This window comes from Cydia fagiglandana, chromosome 2 (genome assembly GCF_963556715.1).
Source record: "Cydia fagiglandana chromosome 2, ilCydFagi1.1, whole genome shotgun sequence".
NCBI classification, from domain to species: domain Eukaryota; kingdom Metazoa; phylum Arthropoda; class Insecta; order Lepidoptera; family Tortricidae; genus Cydia; species Cydia fagiglandana.
The window spans coordinates 4,892,304-4,906,928 of NC_085933.1; the positions used below are offsets into that span (position 1 = coordinate 4,892,304).

The following is a 14,625-nucleotide window of genomic DNA, read 5'->3' on the forward strand; positions in this document are numbered from 1 at the left end:
GTGGTAGAATGTAGTGGTTCACTTACATCCCACGACTCTTACCGCACAAACTCTATTATATGTATCTGAAATAACAGCTCAAAAGCTCAGCGTCAGAAGATGGTTGTTATACTTTTTTCTCATATGGCAAAAACGAATAAAAATTTTAAAATCCTAAACGTTTCGTATAATCTCTTTTAAATCAACTTTAAAGGAGTTCTTACCGAAATTTAAAACACGCACATGAAGATAGGTGTGTGCTATTAAAACCGAATCAAAGTGAAATTTGAAAGACGATGAGTCAAAGAGCTTTTCAACCCATTACCTAAATGCGTGCCTGAGTAAGTAAGTATATTGTTCTTTATCTACAGGTGGAATCAGGGCAAGGGCGGTCGGTATGAACCCCGCTATTAGGGGCTGAAAAAATATCATTAGTACAGTACTTGCACCGTCACTGCGATGTTATCTACGCCTACGAATGTTACAATGGGTCATAAATATTAAACGCGACTTCAAAGTGAATTTACATTCCTACTTGTACACAATCTCTGCTTCGCTGTTTGGGCATGTTTTGACAGCATTAGAATGAATTAGTACCTACCTACAAACTACAACGAGTACGTAGCTTTTTGATATGTTAAAATATATTTTAAAGCGAAAGCATAATATTTACGCAAACATTCCTTCATTAACATTTTAGAAAAATATTAATTGTATTTATTTTATTTTTGTTATCACAACAAAGTTGTTGGTGTTTTATCATAACAAGACTAAGTAATTTATAAATCTACATTTAGAAATACACAAATTTTATGGGTAAATGTTTTTTTACCTATTTATTTTGTATTTTTGCTTTAAAATGCCATACTCCTCCTTATTTCACAGTTGACCCCAAATCGCTACATCCGGTAACTGGTGGAGCTGGCTCGTGATAAATTATATACTTACAGGGCTTCTGTTACGACGACGATAAAGTCAGATAGGGATTGGATTGATAAAGTGAACGATAAATAATTTGCACTGATTCGCTGTACATGTTCTTTCAAAGTATATATCATCAATAAAATTATAACTTACGCATACTCTAAGAATAAATTAAATTACTTTCTATGAAAATATTTTTATTTCTTTATTTGCTTTTCTTCGTATGACATTTATTTCGGTTTGTAATTTGCGCAAGTTTTTCTTTACATCAAGATTGATATCACAGGAAGTTGTCAGCCAAAAGAAGCCGATAGTTGGACATAAGGCCTTTAAATGGCTGACTATAGGTATAGGTAGAAACTGGATCTACAATTTAAATTTAAGGTAAGTTAAATTCATAACTCCTAGGTACCACCAAACATCTAAACAAAGTGTAGGTATACGGAGTTTACAGAAGTCCGCAACCAAATCGGACAATTCGGAGATTTTGGAGAAAACTGGCAACAGTCTTTCATCGACAAACACATTTAGGGCCTCTGCTAAGTTGCAATATTGCATTATTTCGTTCGTTAACGCTTTCTTATGAATATTAACCAAATTACTGATTAAAAAATGGGTCCTTTGCGTAGCAGTGTCGCTCTGCGTAGCAATCTAATTTAATTTACATTTGATCGTTCCACGAATGGAGGCGGAGGTTCGTCTACGTCTACCAATTTCCGGCGGCTGAACAGCGCCGATCTGTTGACATCCGGCCCGGCACCGGCCTGCTTTCCCAGCTTTTCCCGGCAAGTTTGTGCACGTGTTCATGCTTAGCACCCGAAGAATTGCTGTAACTGTTATATTCATATTGAAGCAGGGAATATGGAATTACCATAAAATAAAAATGAAATACATTGTTATATGCTAAACAAAATAACATGCTGCATAAAACTTTACTACTAGCTAAGTTTACACAATTAGGTACCTATTATTAGTTTTTATACTTACTTAATTTTAATAATAGTTTATAAGTTTTGTTCTACAATGTTCTCATATTTAAACGTCTTAGGATAAACTTTAAAGTGTAGTACTTATCCTGTACGTATCGATACGATTACAATATGACACGATTTTAACATTTTTGAATCGAATGGAGTCTTGCTCTCACTGCTACCTACGCTACAAAATCATATTTTAATGGCTTTATTAATTGCAAAAACCTAATTAAAGCGAAGATAAGAATGAAGTACCTACGTTTACTAATCGTACAAGAAAATGAATAAATGTATAGAATGAAAGTTCGCACATTTTCGGTTTGCGTTTGATTTCTATTTAGCCTATTGAATTTTGCCTCATGAATCAATCTGTCATCATTACAAATTAATTAGACATGGGGGTATAAACTATCGATTGGACAACTGATTAAGGTTGACTCACGCTAGACCGGGCCGGAAACGGGCCGGAGCTTCCGGCGCGTCGTTTTCTGTGGAAAGCACAACCTGATCACCGATAACCCGTCATATAGAAAATGACACGTCGGATGCCTAGGCCCGGTCTAGTGTAGATAAGTTATCTTTTAAGCGACACGCAATTTGCAAGTGTTCTGCCACCCGAATAAAATAAAACAAATCAAAAGCGCTAAGTAAAAACACCTAGGAAAAACGCATTTAACAAAGCAAGACCGAAGTGATCCCAAAAGTAAATATGATTCAAACAATGCATCAAGTTGTCATCGAAAGTTGACAGATATCGATCGGGCTCAATAAGCGACACGCTGCATGTGACGTGGCCTAGCAATTATAATTTAATTGCGAGTCGCCGTTCTAGAACTCCTTTCTTCCTACTACTACATTAGGTCGAATTAGGTACCTAGGTACCTACTGCAAAAGCGTAATTAAATGCACATGCTCGTGGATCCGTTAGCTACCTACTCTTAAGGCGGGATTCCACCTGCGTGCGGCATTGTGCGGCACAAGCATATTCAGTACAAAAATGCTTGTGTCGCACAGTGCCGCACACAGGTGGAATCCCGCCTTTACGCAGCGAATCACCAATCGAGTTACTATCGAAAGAAAATCGTTGGAATATTAGAAAGAAAACCACGGTATGATTGGGCACAATAAACTATTAAATATAAATAGCAACTGCACCGCTTCTAATCTCTGATGCTGCATGATGAAGAAGCATCTGTTGATAATTGTATAATTAAGTAAACGGTACACTCACGAGACGACTTTCCATTCTATTCTACTCGCGATGTATTTTTTTCACAGTGAAATACAAATTTACATACCTACACTTTTTTCGATTTCTTGGATTAAATCAAAATTAAAAATTCTTCAGGTAGATGCAGTGAGTGGATGAAATGTTCCAGCACCGCGATCGTGACCGGGGAATAAAGTGGCTTCAACTGTGCAAACTAAGCATATAGTATAGGGCAATGTAAATATTAAATACCTTGAATGTTTTATGATATTAAGTACTACTAGACTTCTGTGTATGTAATTAAACTCTAAGTTGCACTCTTTGATAGCGCCAAAATAAATACAAATAGCAAATAAAGTACTGATAACATATTATAATGTTTCAAATTATTGTCCGAGCCGGTCGTATTTTTATCAACCGATTCTCATGAAATTTTGTAATAACTTCGCCAATTCAATATATTATATAGGGTGTCCAGTAATTAATGGACAACCTTCTAACCATCGACAGGGCACCTTAGGCTGGTCCAGAAAATGCACTTAAAGTTTCGTGGTTTTGAAATGCGGCAATGAAAACTAGTTGAACCTCTTGAGACTTGAGAGCCTTGGCCCTTTTGAATCATTCTACCATTTCTACCAGTAAGCTACATATATTTTTCCGATCGCTGCTCTAATTTTTTTTTCTGGAAATTCGTAAGCGAAAATTTGGTGCTCTGGAGGTAATTTCAGGATACAATCTTAAAAGCTGTAAAAATAGTAGCCGGGTTTTCATACAAAGTTAGATAAAATCATTGAGTAGTATTTGTGTACATTTCAGTACGCTGTGACCTGTGATATTTGATCCAATACAAATTGCATGCCTGACCCGTATATGCTACAAAAGTGAATAAACCACTAGGCCAAGAATAAAGCCGCTTGCATGTCCGTCAGTCTGCATATTGCATGCGCTACACTTCGGAAAGCCGTCAAACCTAAACTCAACCCGTTAAGAGCTATATTGGAATGTCTGAAACACATTTAAAGTTTAAAGGGTAGGGCGGCTCGTGCGTCGCCTTGTTGACCACCTTATTTATTCAAAATACTTTCTCGTGTGTACTAACGCTAGACAACTAAAGTGGTGGTAATAATGTGGAATTGTAGATAGTAAAGTAGATATAACAATCACGTCTTTATTTACATGGATTTGAATTATGAGTGACCTATAAGTATAAGGGTTCCGTCAAAATTTTTATGAGATTTTGTCGCAAAATCATCGCCCGCGTCGGTAATCCTACACTTGAAGACTTGAAGTGATGCATAAGTGAGTGCTCCTAGCCTAGTCGGTAGTGACCCTGCCTAAGAAGGCTACGAAGCATGAGTTCCCGGGTTCAAATTAATCCTGTTAATCCATAATTTCGGGTCCCGACTGCTACGAGCAGTACCTAACACAGTACCAATATGACAATCGTCGATAGACGTCACAGCGTGACTTTTCGTAGCATCTGTGATGACAGAAAAAATACACGGGATGCCGTGCATTTTTTATTTTCGCTTGGCGTTTGTCGATGTACGATTGTCATCTTGGCTAATTACGTTAGGGTCAACGTGACCCTTCTCTGTCAAACACCGGTTTTGCTAGACAGTGAGAACTCTGTAAAAGTACCTACATACGTAGTACTACGTACGATATATCGTACACATATTTTGTGTTTGTTATGCAAGCAAAAGCTAGAGATCGTATAAATATGAATTGTACTTCATTGATAAGAAAGAGTGTTGAGTAGCAAACCTACGATTCAGAAAAGAATTGTTCCAACAAGAAATACTTAATGGAAAAGTTTCTTAGTTTAATTACATTTTTACGGACCGATAGTCGACGTTCACCGCAGTCATGTTTAATGCAATACTTAGCTCGAAAACGCTAAAACTTTTTAAAATTGTTGTTAGCAATTTACGTAGACTTGAGAGCAATGAGAACCAGTTACTTCACAGTGAAAAAAAAATTTTTATTTTTCTAATTGTATTTAAGCGAAAATTTGGAAGGTAGGTAGTTAACCGGCCGGAATTATGATCGAGTAAGGAAATTCTCGTTTTGTATTCAGGAGATTGGATAGATTGTATCGATTGCGGTTTTGGTTCCGGAAAGCCAAAGGTAAGCACAAAACCTCTATATATACCTGCCCAATTTAATCTAATTATAGTAATTATTGATAACAACATAAATAACAAATTTTCTGTGAATATCCTTCAAAGTATTAACTTAAGACTTAGGATATCCCACTTTTTCAATTTTTTTACCATGATGACTTCTATTTTAAAAGCGCTACCGAAGCCTGTGCTGAGGATATACATTTTGGTGTTTCGGTATATGTAGTATGTTATTGTAGATCTACATATATACATTTTAAAATGAAACTTATAATTTTCTACGTTCTAGTCAGCCTTGCCGAGATGTTACTGTAAGCCGTACTAATAGGTATGATTTAGTCGCAGCTCGGGCCGCGCTTAATTAATTGTCAGATGAAGAGCACCGTCCTTTGATCCACGGCACGGCGGCTTCGTAGCCGGCGCCACTGCACTGCATGGATTCACTGTGCAGTAAATAATTGAAGCAGTTAGTAATTGAAGCTAAACAGAAAGCACAACGTAGATGGCGCCTCAGTGAAACTGTCCCAAATGCTAAATCAGTTTGCGTGAGTTGGAATTATAGGTTTTGACAAATAATTGAGCTTGATAATGGACTTGACACTCAAACGTGTGTTGTAGTTACTAAATGTAAAAAACATTCATCACTCAGGAACCCTTTCCCTTGCCGGGATTCGAGCCCAGGACTGCCAGTACCTCCAGTTTTGTAGGTAGGGTCTACGGACGTCGTCATCTAAATAAGTTATTATTATAAAGTGCGATCAAATGTTTGAACAAATATATTATGAATGATAATGGTTACGTAATTATTGATGTTTCCGCGGTCTGATTCGGAGCCACAAAGTCTACATTGTAAATAGGCTCCGTTCCGTCGATCAATCAAGAATATTGACAGGGGAAATTTGTATTTGGATAATGAAAGAATGTTCCATTGTGTTACTATAGCGCAAAATATTAACCGCTTAAGGACTTGCTGACAAAACACACGACTAAACGAGACTTAGACCGTTTTCACATTGTTCGATCCGATATCGGATATCGGATTTCCTTTGGGGAGAAAAACAGCTGCTAGAAAATACCCTGGCTGACGCCTTTCATTTCTGCAACGCTTTCTTTTGAACACCAAATAATAATTATATAAATGTATTTATAAATAAATATGAAAAGGCACATTTACTTTTTGCTACATGGTAGTCGTATCTGAAATACGATATCGAATCGGATAATGTAAAAACGCTGTTAAAATACTTAGGTTGCAAATTTGTTAGAGTCTCGCATTGAATTATGACAATATTTAACTATCGAGGTGTCTGTCGCTATGAATTTACTAAACGCCTCTTTTGCCTTGAAATTCGGCAATGAAATTGAAAATTTCAATAGGCAAGAACCGAGCAAACAATAAGCCCGAACACCAACCACCATAAATCACAAGACCCCTTTAAGTTTAGCTTTGTTTACATTAAACACAACTCTCACTATTAGGCTCATGCAGATGGGGGTACCTATAATCTGAAATATACACAAGATTTTATCAACTAATCCGAAAGGAACAACCTGTAAAATATAAGCAAAGGTGAAGATGAAATAAGGAAAGGCCCGAAAGGTCGAAGGCATCTTCGAAAACCCAATAATCAAGAGATATATTAGATAAAAGGCCAGGTAGATAAAATCCCACTATATTGTGTAAAGAGTAATATATCACGTCACATTACACCGTATCCAATGCTTTACTGAAAGCTGAAACCTAGGTAACCTGCGGCCCGAGTTGGTCATTAATCTTTCTTTTCGTAATGTCCCTAAATAAATATCGGCCAGTCATTTTCCTACGCTGGAATTAGACCAACCCGAATAGCTATTGCTTGAAACTTTTCAACAAGCTTGGAGTTCTGACCTTTTATGGCAGCTTTATTTCTAACTTTAAGAGTAAAATAAGTATAGTATACATACAGGTAACTTATATTTTTGTGCCTAACAAATGCTAGTTACCTTTACAAATCTTATACTACAAGTATGTAAGGCATCATACTTATATCGTTCGTTTTGTGTCGGTAGATTATTAGTTCGGTATTAAATAATAAACGTAAAAGCCGTCAGATTTCTATGAACACTGACAGATGATATAAGTATTTTTGGTAGGAATACCTACCTACTTAACTGACTACCTAAAAATTATAAGCATTCGCTTCTACCTAGTATGTATTAGCATTTAGTAGTACCTAGTAGTAGTAGTAGTTAAACTCTTTATTCTACAAAAATCAAAACAAAACAGGAAAAATAACATTAGCATTTAACTGCAGGTTGTAATAAATATACCTATTGACGCAAACCCGCAATGAGTTGGCACTAAAATAGAATGAACATTTCAAAATTTCCGTTCAAAAAGTCCCTAAATAATAGCAGCCGGTAATTCCGTTCTACAACTAACTTCAAAATGTTTTCACGGGTGAAAGTTTTCCACGTTTAATTGATTATATTTTCCAACAAATTACCTATTTATGAATCTCCAGATGTGCTCAAATGGAATTAAAAGGATTTTGCGGCACGGATAAGCCGCGGGAAGCTAATTAATTGCTTGAGACGCTCGTTTTAACGATGTTAAATCTGTGCGATGTTGAAACGCTTGACTTGTGACAAAACTCGCATAAGTCGCATAGTACCTACACTACAAGCCTACCTACATACTGGTTTATACTCGTACATAACAAATCTCTTTGTCAGAGGAAGAGATCTAATAACAGTTAATACCTATTCACGAAGCAAATTATTTTCGAGGCGTTTAATTTAAATTGAACCTTAATTACTTACACCTGAGAGAATCGCCTCGTCTTCTTTGACAAACTCAGTTTCGCATCGTCCAACAAAATCAAATCTTATACACGAAATGCCATTTCCCCTCTGCAATTTTTGTGTAATATTTAAGCCGTAGACAGCATTGCGATACAGCGAGGAAATATCGCCAGCATCCTTGGTACAATGCCTTAATGCCTAATTTAGATTAAAGCAAGTTATTAATTTATTTTAGTAATAGGTACCACTGTATATGCCTTGTTTGTAATGAAATTATTTTATTTTTCAGCCATAGACAATATTCTCAGTGCATTTCGCTCACCTCGCTCACAATCAATATCAAGCCAGGATAATATTTCAAAGCCGGATTGTGCCTCCTGGTGACCGTCGGGTACTCGGGCACATATTTGCCGGAGATAACGGAAATTGTTTACCAAGCTTTCACTCTTATTGCATTCTATTGTTATTGAAAATACCCGAAGGACCTTTTTACGTTTGACAGCCTTTTACTGTCTTGGTTTGGGAAATGTTTTCGGAGATAATATGCTTTTATTGGCGTCGTTTTCCCGGGAAACACAATTACCATTAACTGTAGAGTTTTTTAGAGGGTTTAAATGTTTTTTTTAAATATTTTACCAAAGAATAATACTTAAGTACATGAAAAGGGGTTCAATACGCATGAGATTTAAAATGGAAATTATTTTTATGAATAGGTAAATTCATCTGATGCTGTTAGCACATGTAGTGTAGTTGCATTACTATTTCGACATTACTGCGGCTGCGGTGTTGCCGCCGCTGTATCCTGTTAATTTCCTTGATAAAATGAGTAGGTAAAGAAATGAAACGTCATAATCGCGGTTACTATGTGGTGGTGAAGTTGCAAATTCAGCCAAATTATTATATGCTGCTCGAACGACTTCAAAGCCTATCTTTGTTGCTTTTTTATCTTAATTAAATTAAATTAATAGTTAAAATCTTTAAAATGGTTTTTAGTTATTACTATTCATTTAGCTATAAAAACTGATTACTTAGAAAGCTTTGAAAAGTCATTAATTTGATATTAAATAGAATGGCGTTATAAACATGTCGTGTTGTATAAACATCATAATGAAGATTACTATGAAATAAAAGTTTAACAATAACAACGTGCGTTCATCAAACACATATATATACCCAGTGAGAATTAATGCATACCCCAAATATTACTCGCCTCTACCCCATTATTACGCCCACTTAACTACTCTCACTAACCGACGATATATCAACAGGTAAACTGGAACAAAACAAAATAATTGCTTCAAGAACTACTCGGACGCGTGAGAATCATTCATAAATGAAACAGGTATGTGAAAAACGTGGGCCTGGACAGTTGGCCAAACAATACAATCACATGTTTATAGCCGTCAGCGACTGTTAAACCTATTCCATCTCAATTTAAATGCAGCTTTCTCTTTTAGATATTTGACTAGGGAAAAAGAGCGAAGATAGTGAAGCGCCGGCCTGAAAAGTTAAGTCTTAAGTAGTGTAGTAGATGTGTCGTCGTGATACGAGTAATCGCGGCGACCGCAATCTCGATCGATTACCGCTCGTTACTCGCCAATCATCGTATAATGCATGTAATCGAGACTGATCGGAGCGTGTTGGATAAAGCCTGCAAAGCAGTGATTTGATGCAATTTTATTGTTATAAGAATGGTTTTACGTTAACTAGACAAATTACTGTTGTGTCTCGTGTTTTTGCTATGCAAGAAGGCTAGTCGTATACATGGTAGGTATCGATATGGAATTGAATGAAAAGCTATATTATTTAACCAACTATAGCACAAAATAAAATCGTCATTTATTTTTAATTCCGTACTTACGAGCATTTTTCCCAATGAATAAAGTCGTGCCTATTCTAAAGCATAGAACACGAGAAGAATAAATTGTCTTACAAAAAACTACATACATCAATATTATTTAAAATGGATTTGCTTTTGAGATAATATCGTAACAGAATTCGGCCAGACAATCTAGACGGGTCCGCCTGTCACACCCTTTTAACTTCTGCGCCGTTTGACCTGCTGAGCTATAAAAGTGGAATAGAACGACCTGATAGATAAAATAGCCATTCTCTAGACTACTTTTTAGACAGTATTACTATCGGATGATTATAGGTTTAATTCTCAAATTAATTTACAAAATTAATATAGTAAATATAAAATTCAAGTGGAGCCTATTTTTGTTGTACTGACAGCAGTAGAATTACTTAAGTAAAAGGTGTATAAAATTATTTGCACTCGCTCTAATTCTCTTTACAAATAGCTGTGTTCAGATATAGGTAAGGTAAACGTACTAGTACTCGACATGCTAATGCCCAATAACATCTTGGTGTCACCTCTATTGACAATGACTTAAGTTTCAAGATGACATGTACTGGGACCGCGTCGAGCACCAGTATGTTTACCTTATTTAAACACCACTGCTGACGACTGTACGCATTTAAATATTTTCTTAGGAAACACAACGTAAACACAACGTTAGTAACCCATAAAAAGGGCCGAGTTGCAATGTTTAAAACGTCGTAAAGATAATGCCCGCGGACATTAAGACGACGACGACCGGAAATGTTTATTCATAGGAGATCATAAATCATAGGGCGAAGCCAAATTTGATGTATTTTCTGAAACCCTTGAAATGGCTTCTGTATTAAGAGTTTTAACAGTACTCTTAATCTCTGAAAGTAATCGCGCTTTTTGGTTTAATGGCGACACTTTATAACTGAGGTTTTAACTTTTCCTTACAGACAAAATGCATGCAATTGTTATACAATTGTATTTGAACCACTCATATTATATTCTTTGAAAGTAGGTCGTTTGTACTATTGTCATTTTAGAGTTATGCCATGAAACGTTTGTTTAGCTTTAAGGTTCAGTAATAATTTTTAGGATACCATTAAAAAGAGCCGATAAGTACTACTATACACAAATGTTATATAATGTGAATGTGGTAGTTGTATTGGTACACGTATCTAAAGATATAAGGATACGTATATCCTGCTCGTGATAAACACACAAATAAATGCTCTTACTGATATCCCGAACTCTGGACCACCTGCTTCGTAGGTAGGGTCACTACCGACTAGGCTAAGAGGCCGTTCATACCGATGCACATTAAGCTTCGTAGGCAGTTTCTACCAACTAGGCCAAGCATTCGAAAATGAATCAAACGTTGCAAGCGTCGTATTTATTACTACTGTTGATTGTTTATTGTCCCATGGCCGCTGTGATCATTTCCAGTGCACGCTATTGCCACTGCCTGTAGTGGTGATCGATCAAGCATGTTTGTTGTCCGTGTCAGCGGTTGTTTCACTTCGAATTGTTCGTTTGTGTTCAATCAATAGAACGTGCTACAACAGGGGATATAAGGTGGTGGTACTGGTGCTCGACGCGGTCCCAGTACCTACATAATATATGTCATCTTGAAACTTAAGTCATTGTCAATAGAGGTGACAGCAGTGTGTCATCTATTGGGCATTAGCATGTCGAGCACTAGTACCACCACCTTAATATGTACCTTATATTTTTTTAAGTAGACTAATGTTGTCCAAAAATTCTTATATTTAGATACCTATCTCAAGCCATACACAAGTTTATAACTTTTATAAGTTTGTAGATACATTTTAGTATTTACAAATGTCCGACTGGGCGTCCCAGATACCGCTAGCTAGAGTGACGAAGCCCAAAACTACCCAGCTGGCGTGAAGTGGCGCAGAATAGCGTTCTCTTGTGTTAGTGGCCAAGATCCTTTTTGGGTCACTGAGCCAGTGATGTATGTAGATACATTTCAGGACTTTCAGGTATTTTATTATTATAGAACGTATATAATATATGTAGTACAACTGCTGCAACAGCGTATTGTACTCATAGTGTGAATATATTTTTAGGGTTCCGGAACTCAAAAGGAAAAAACTGAACCCTTATAAGATTACATTGTAAAAAAAAATAATAATAAAAGGTAAATTTGAACGGAGCGCTCGGTGGGCGAGTCCCACTCGCATTTGTCCAGTTTTTTTTTAATACTGGATGCAAACTAATGGCTCATTATGAAGGATCATATGCAATGTGAAGTCCTTGCTGCAAGCTGAAAGTATGTCCAAAAATACTTTATTATACCTGGTTTCTCTCTTTAACATTCATCTTCATTCATCCTTTTGTCCCCATTTTAGCATAAAGTATGTTTAAGGTATAGTTTTGGAAAGTTTCGACATAAATTCCACGTAGAATACCGGCTACGAAGTTCGTAGCGGCTACGCCGTAGCCACCGGGTGAATCCAGAGCTCACCTATTTCCATTATTTATCTCTCGCGCATGCAGCCCGCTGCTCCACTGCCTTTCTTTTAGGACTCATGTAATTTACTGTGGAAATTTCATGGAAATAAGTAATAGGTATGAAAAAATGGTTTGCGTATAATAACTGACGCAAGCTTTCCATAAAAAAGTTACAAAATTAGCATATTACAACCGCAATGTTTATACTGTTTTGCATAATTAAGTAAAAAAAAAATGAAAAATACCTAGTAGGTACATTACGATATAGGTAAGTGCGAAAGTAGGAAATTCGCAACGAGTGGTGATTAATTGAGACACGACCGAAGGGAGTGTTTTAAATGGACACGAGTTGCGAATTACCTTTTCGCACGTGTATTGTACAACGTTTTACAGTAAATATGACCCTTTAAATTTTTGACAATAGCACGTATTGTCCTTAATCCCGCCCTACGGCGGTAAATTAGCACCACACGCACACAGTAAATGTAAAATATATATAGTTTTTTTTACTCATATCTAAGTTTGCCCTAGGGACAGAGGATGTAGTTTTGTTGCCATCCGCTTCATTTTACAATATTTTTTTGTTTTTTTTTTTATTAAAAGGTATTTTTATTTAATAACTAAAACATGAACCCCATACAAACTTTCATCCCCTTTTTAACCCGCTTAGGGGTTGAATTCTTCAAAATCGCTTCTTATTTACAATATTTTTCTATACCTACTTACAAATACCAGTCTAAGGGCCACTTGCACCATTCACTATACCGGGGCTAACCGGTTAAACCTGGAGTTACCGTGGTTACCAGTACAATTTGACATTGGGTTAACGGTTAACCGGCTAACCCGGGGTTAGTAGACAGGTGCAAGTGGGCCTTAAAAGTTAGTTATCTAATTGTTTACTTTGATGGTTACCTAGTCAATTGGGCACAGCAGTTAGTCGTCTACAGAATTAATACCGGTATTCCCTTCATCATTTTTCACAATTTGTCTGTTGAGGCGCGACGATTCGACGAATACGAGTATCAACAACTGAAAGTTTGGCCGACGAGGGTGGCGCGACTTGATCTATTGGCCGAGATTATGGGGTAAGGGCAGGTTTGGCAGGCATCCTTACATAATTTTAGAAACGAATAACATAACACACCGTAAACATCTTAGCAAACGATATTTGAGCATTCTGAATGATGTATATTTTCCTTGTTTTCATGACCACTTTTAGTCATAATATTCTACTATGACACGCCGAACGCAGTTTAGGTTAGGTTAGTTTAAAATAGTCTACAGATTTAGAGAAATATATAAATGAGTACGTACCGTGGGTGAGTATATTAATAGTTTCATTGTGAAAGTAGAAGAGGCTGCCAACGCAGCCGGCCCAGCCCTGCAGCGGGCGGTAGCCGGTCAGCACGTACGGGTTGAACTGCAGGTGCTGCGGCATGTCCCGCCAGTGCAGCAGCTCCACGCCGCCGGGCCCCGGGCCGCCCTTGGCGCTCTGGGCTCCCGGCTTGGCGTCCACGGCACCATTCTTCCCGCTATCCGCCGCACCGTCCCCCGCGTTCAGCTCCGAACGCTCCCGCCGCTCCTCATTATCACAGATACGCTCCAACGACTTTTTCCTCTTCTTAGGACCCTTCCCGTTCACTTCTTGAATTGACATATCGAACATTTTTGTACATGTATCAGGACCAATGTCTCTCATAAACTAGCGCGTGGAGCGGTGCGACGCGCGGAGGGTAAGAATATCGCGGTCCGTTTCCGCATGGCCGTTCGCCGGTTTGTACAAATAGGTATCACAGCAGCGCTTGGTGCGGGTCGGGGCGCTCGGCCTCGGCGCGGCGCTCGCCGGACACCGCGGCCGTGACGCCGGCTCCGCGGAGGCTGGTGCAGCAGACCGCGGGAGCGCGACTGGCCGGGCGCCGCCGCACACCCTCTCGTTGCGCGCTGCCGCCTCCCCCGCCCCGTATTCCCCCTTCGCTCACCCGCGCCCCCTAGATTTGCGCATTGCGCAAACCCGATCAGCTGATTCCCGCCAGAAGGTCGGCCTGCTCCCTTTCTGGCCATAGTCGCACTTTCGCTCATCGTTAACCCGAGGTTCACATTCTGAAAGATTGATATAATTCCTAACTTATGCTGACACAACCTCGCCCTGTAAGTAAGCAGATACTTAATTACATACACAGGGAACTTTAAATAAACATTTAGAAGTTTTCCCTCTACGAAATACAAAATCTCTCGTAAAATCCTATTTTAGGAGACAGAACCGGCCTCCTAGGTGGTAGTGACCCTGCCTGCGAAGCAGGATGGAGGTCCCTAATTTGA

The 14,625-nt window shown here is 38.0% G+C and overlaps 1 protein-coding gene across 1 annotated transcript in view; it reads right to left on the reverse strand.

Moving 5' to 3' along the window:
* LOC134674519 (progestin and adipoQ receptor family member 4) overlaps positions 1 to 14,308 on the reverse strand; it is a 68,841-nt gene extending 54,533 nt beyond the window's left edge. Inside the window, exon 1 of the mRNA XM_063532619.1 lies at positions 13,621 to 14,308. Within this exon, the coding sequence (XP_063388689.1) occupies positions 13,621 to 14,005 (385 nt within the window). The 5' untranslated portion in view covers positions 14,006 to 14,308. The remainder of the gene's footprint in view (positions 1 to 13,620) is intronic.
* Positions 14,309 to 14,625: the final 317 nt, after the last annotated feature.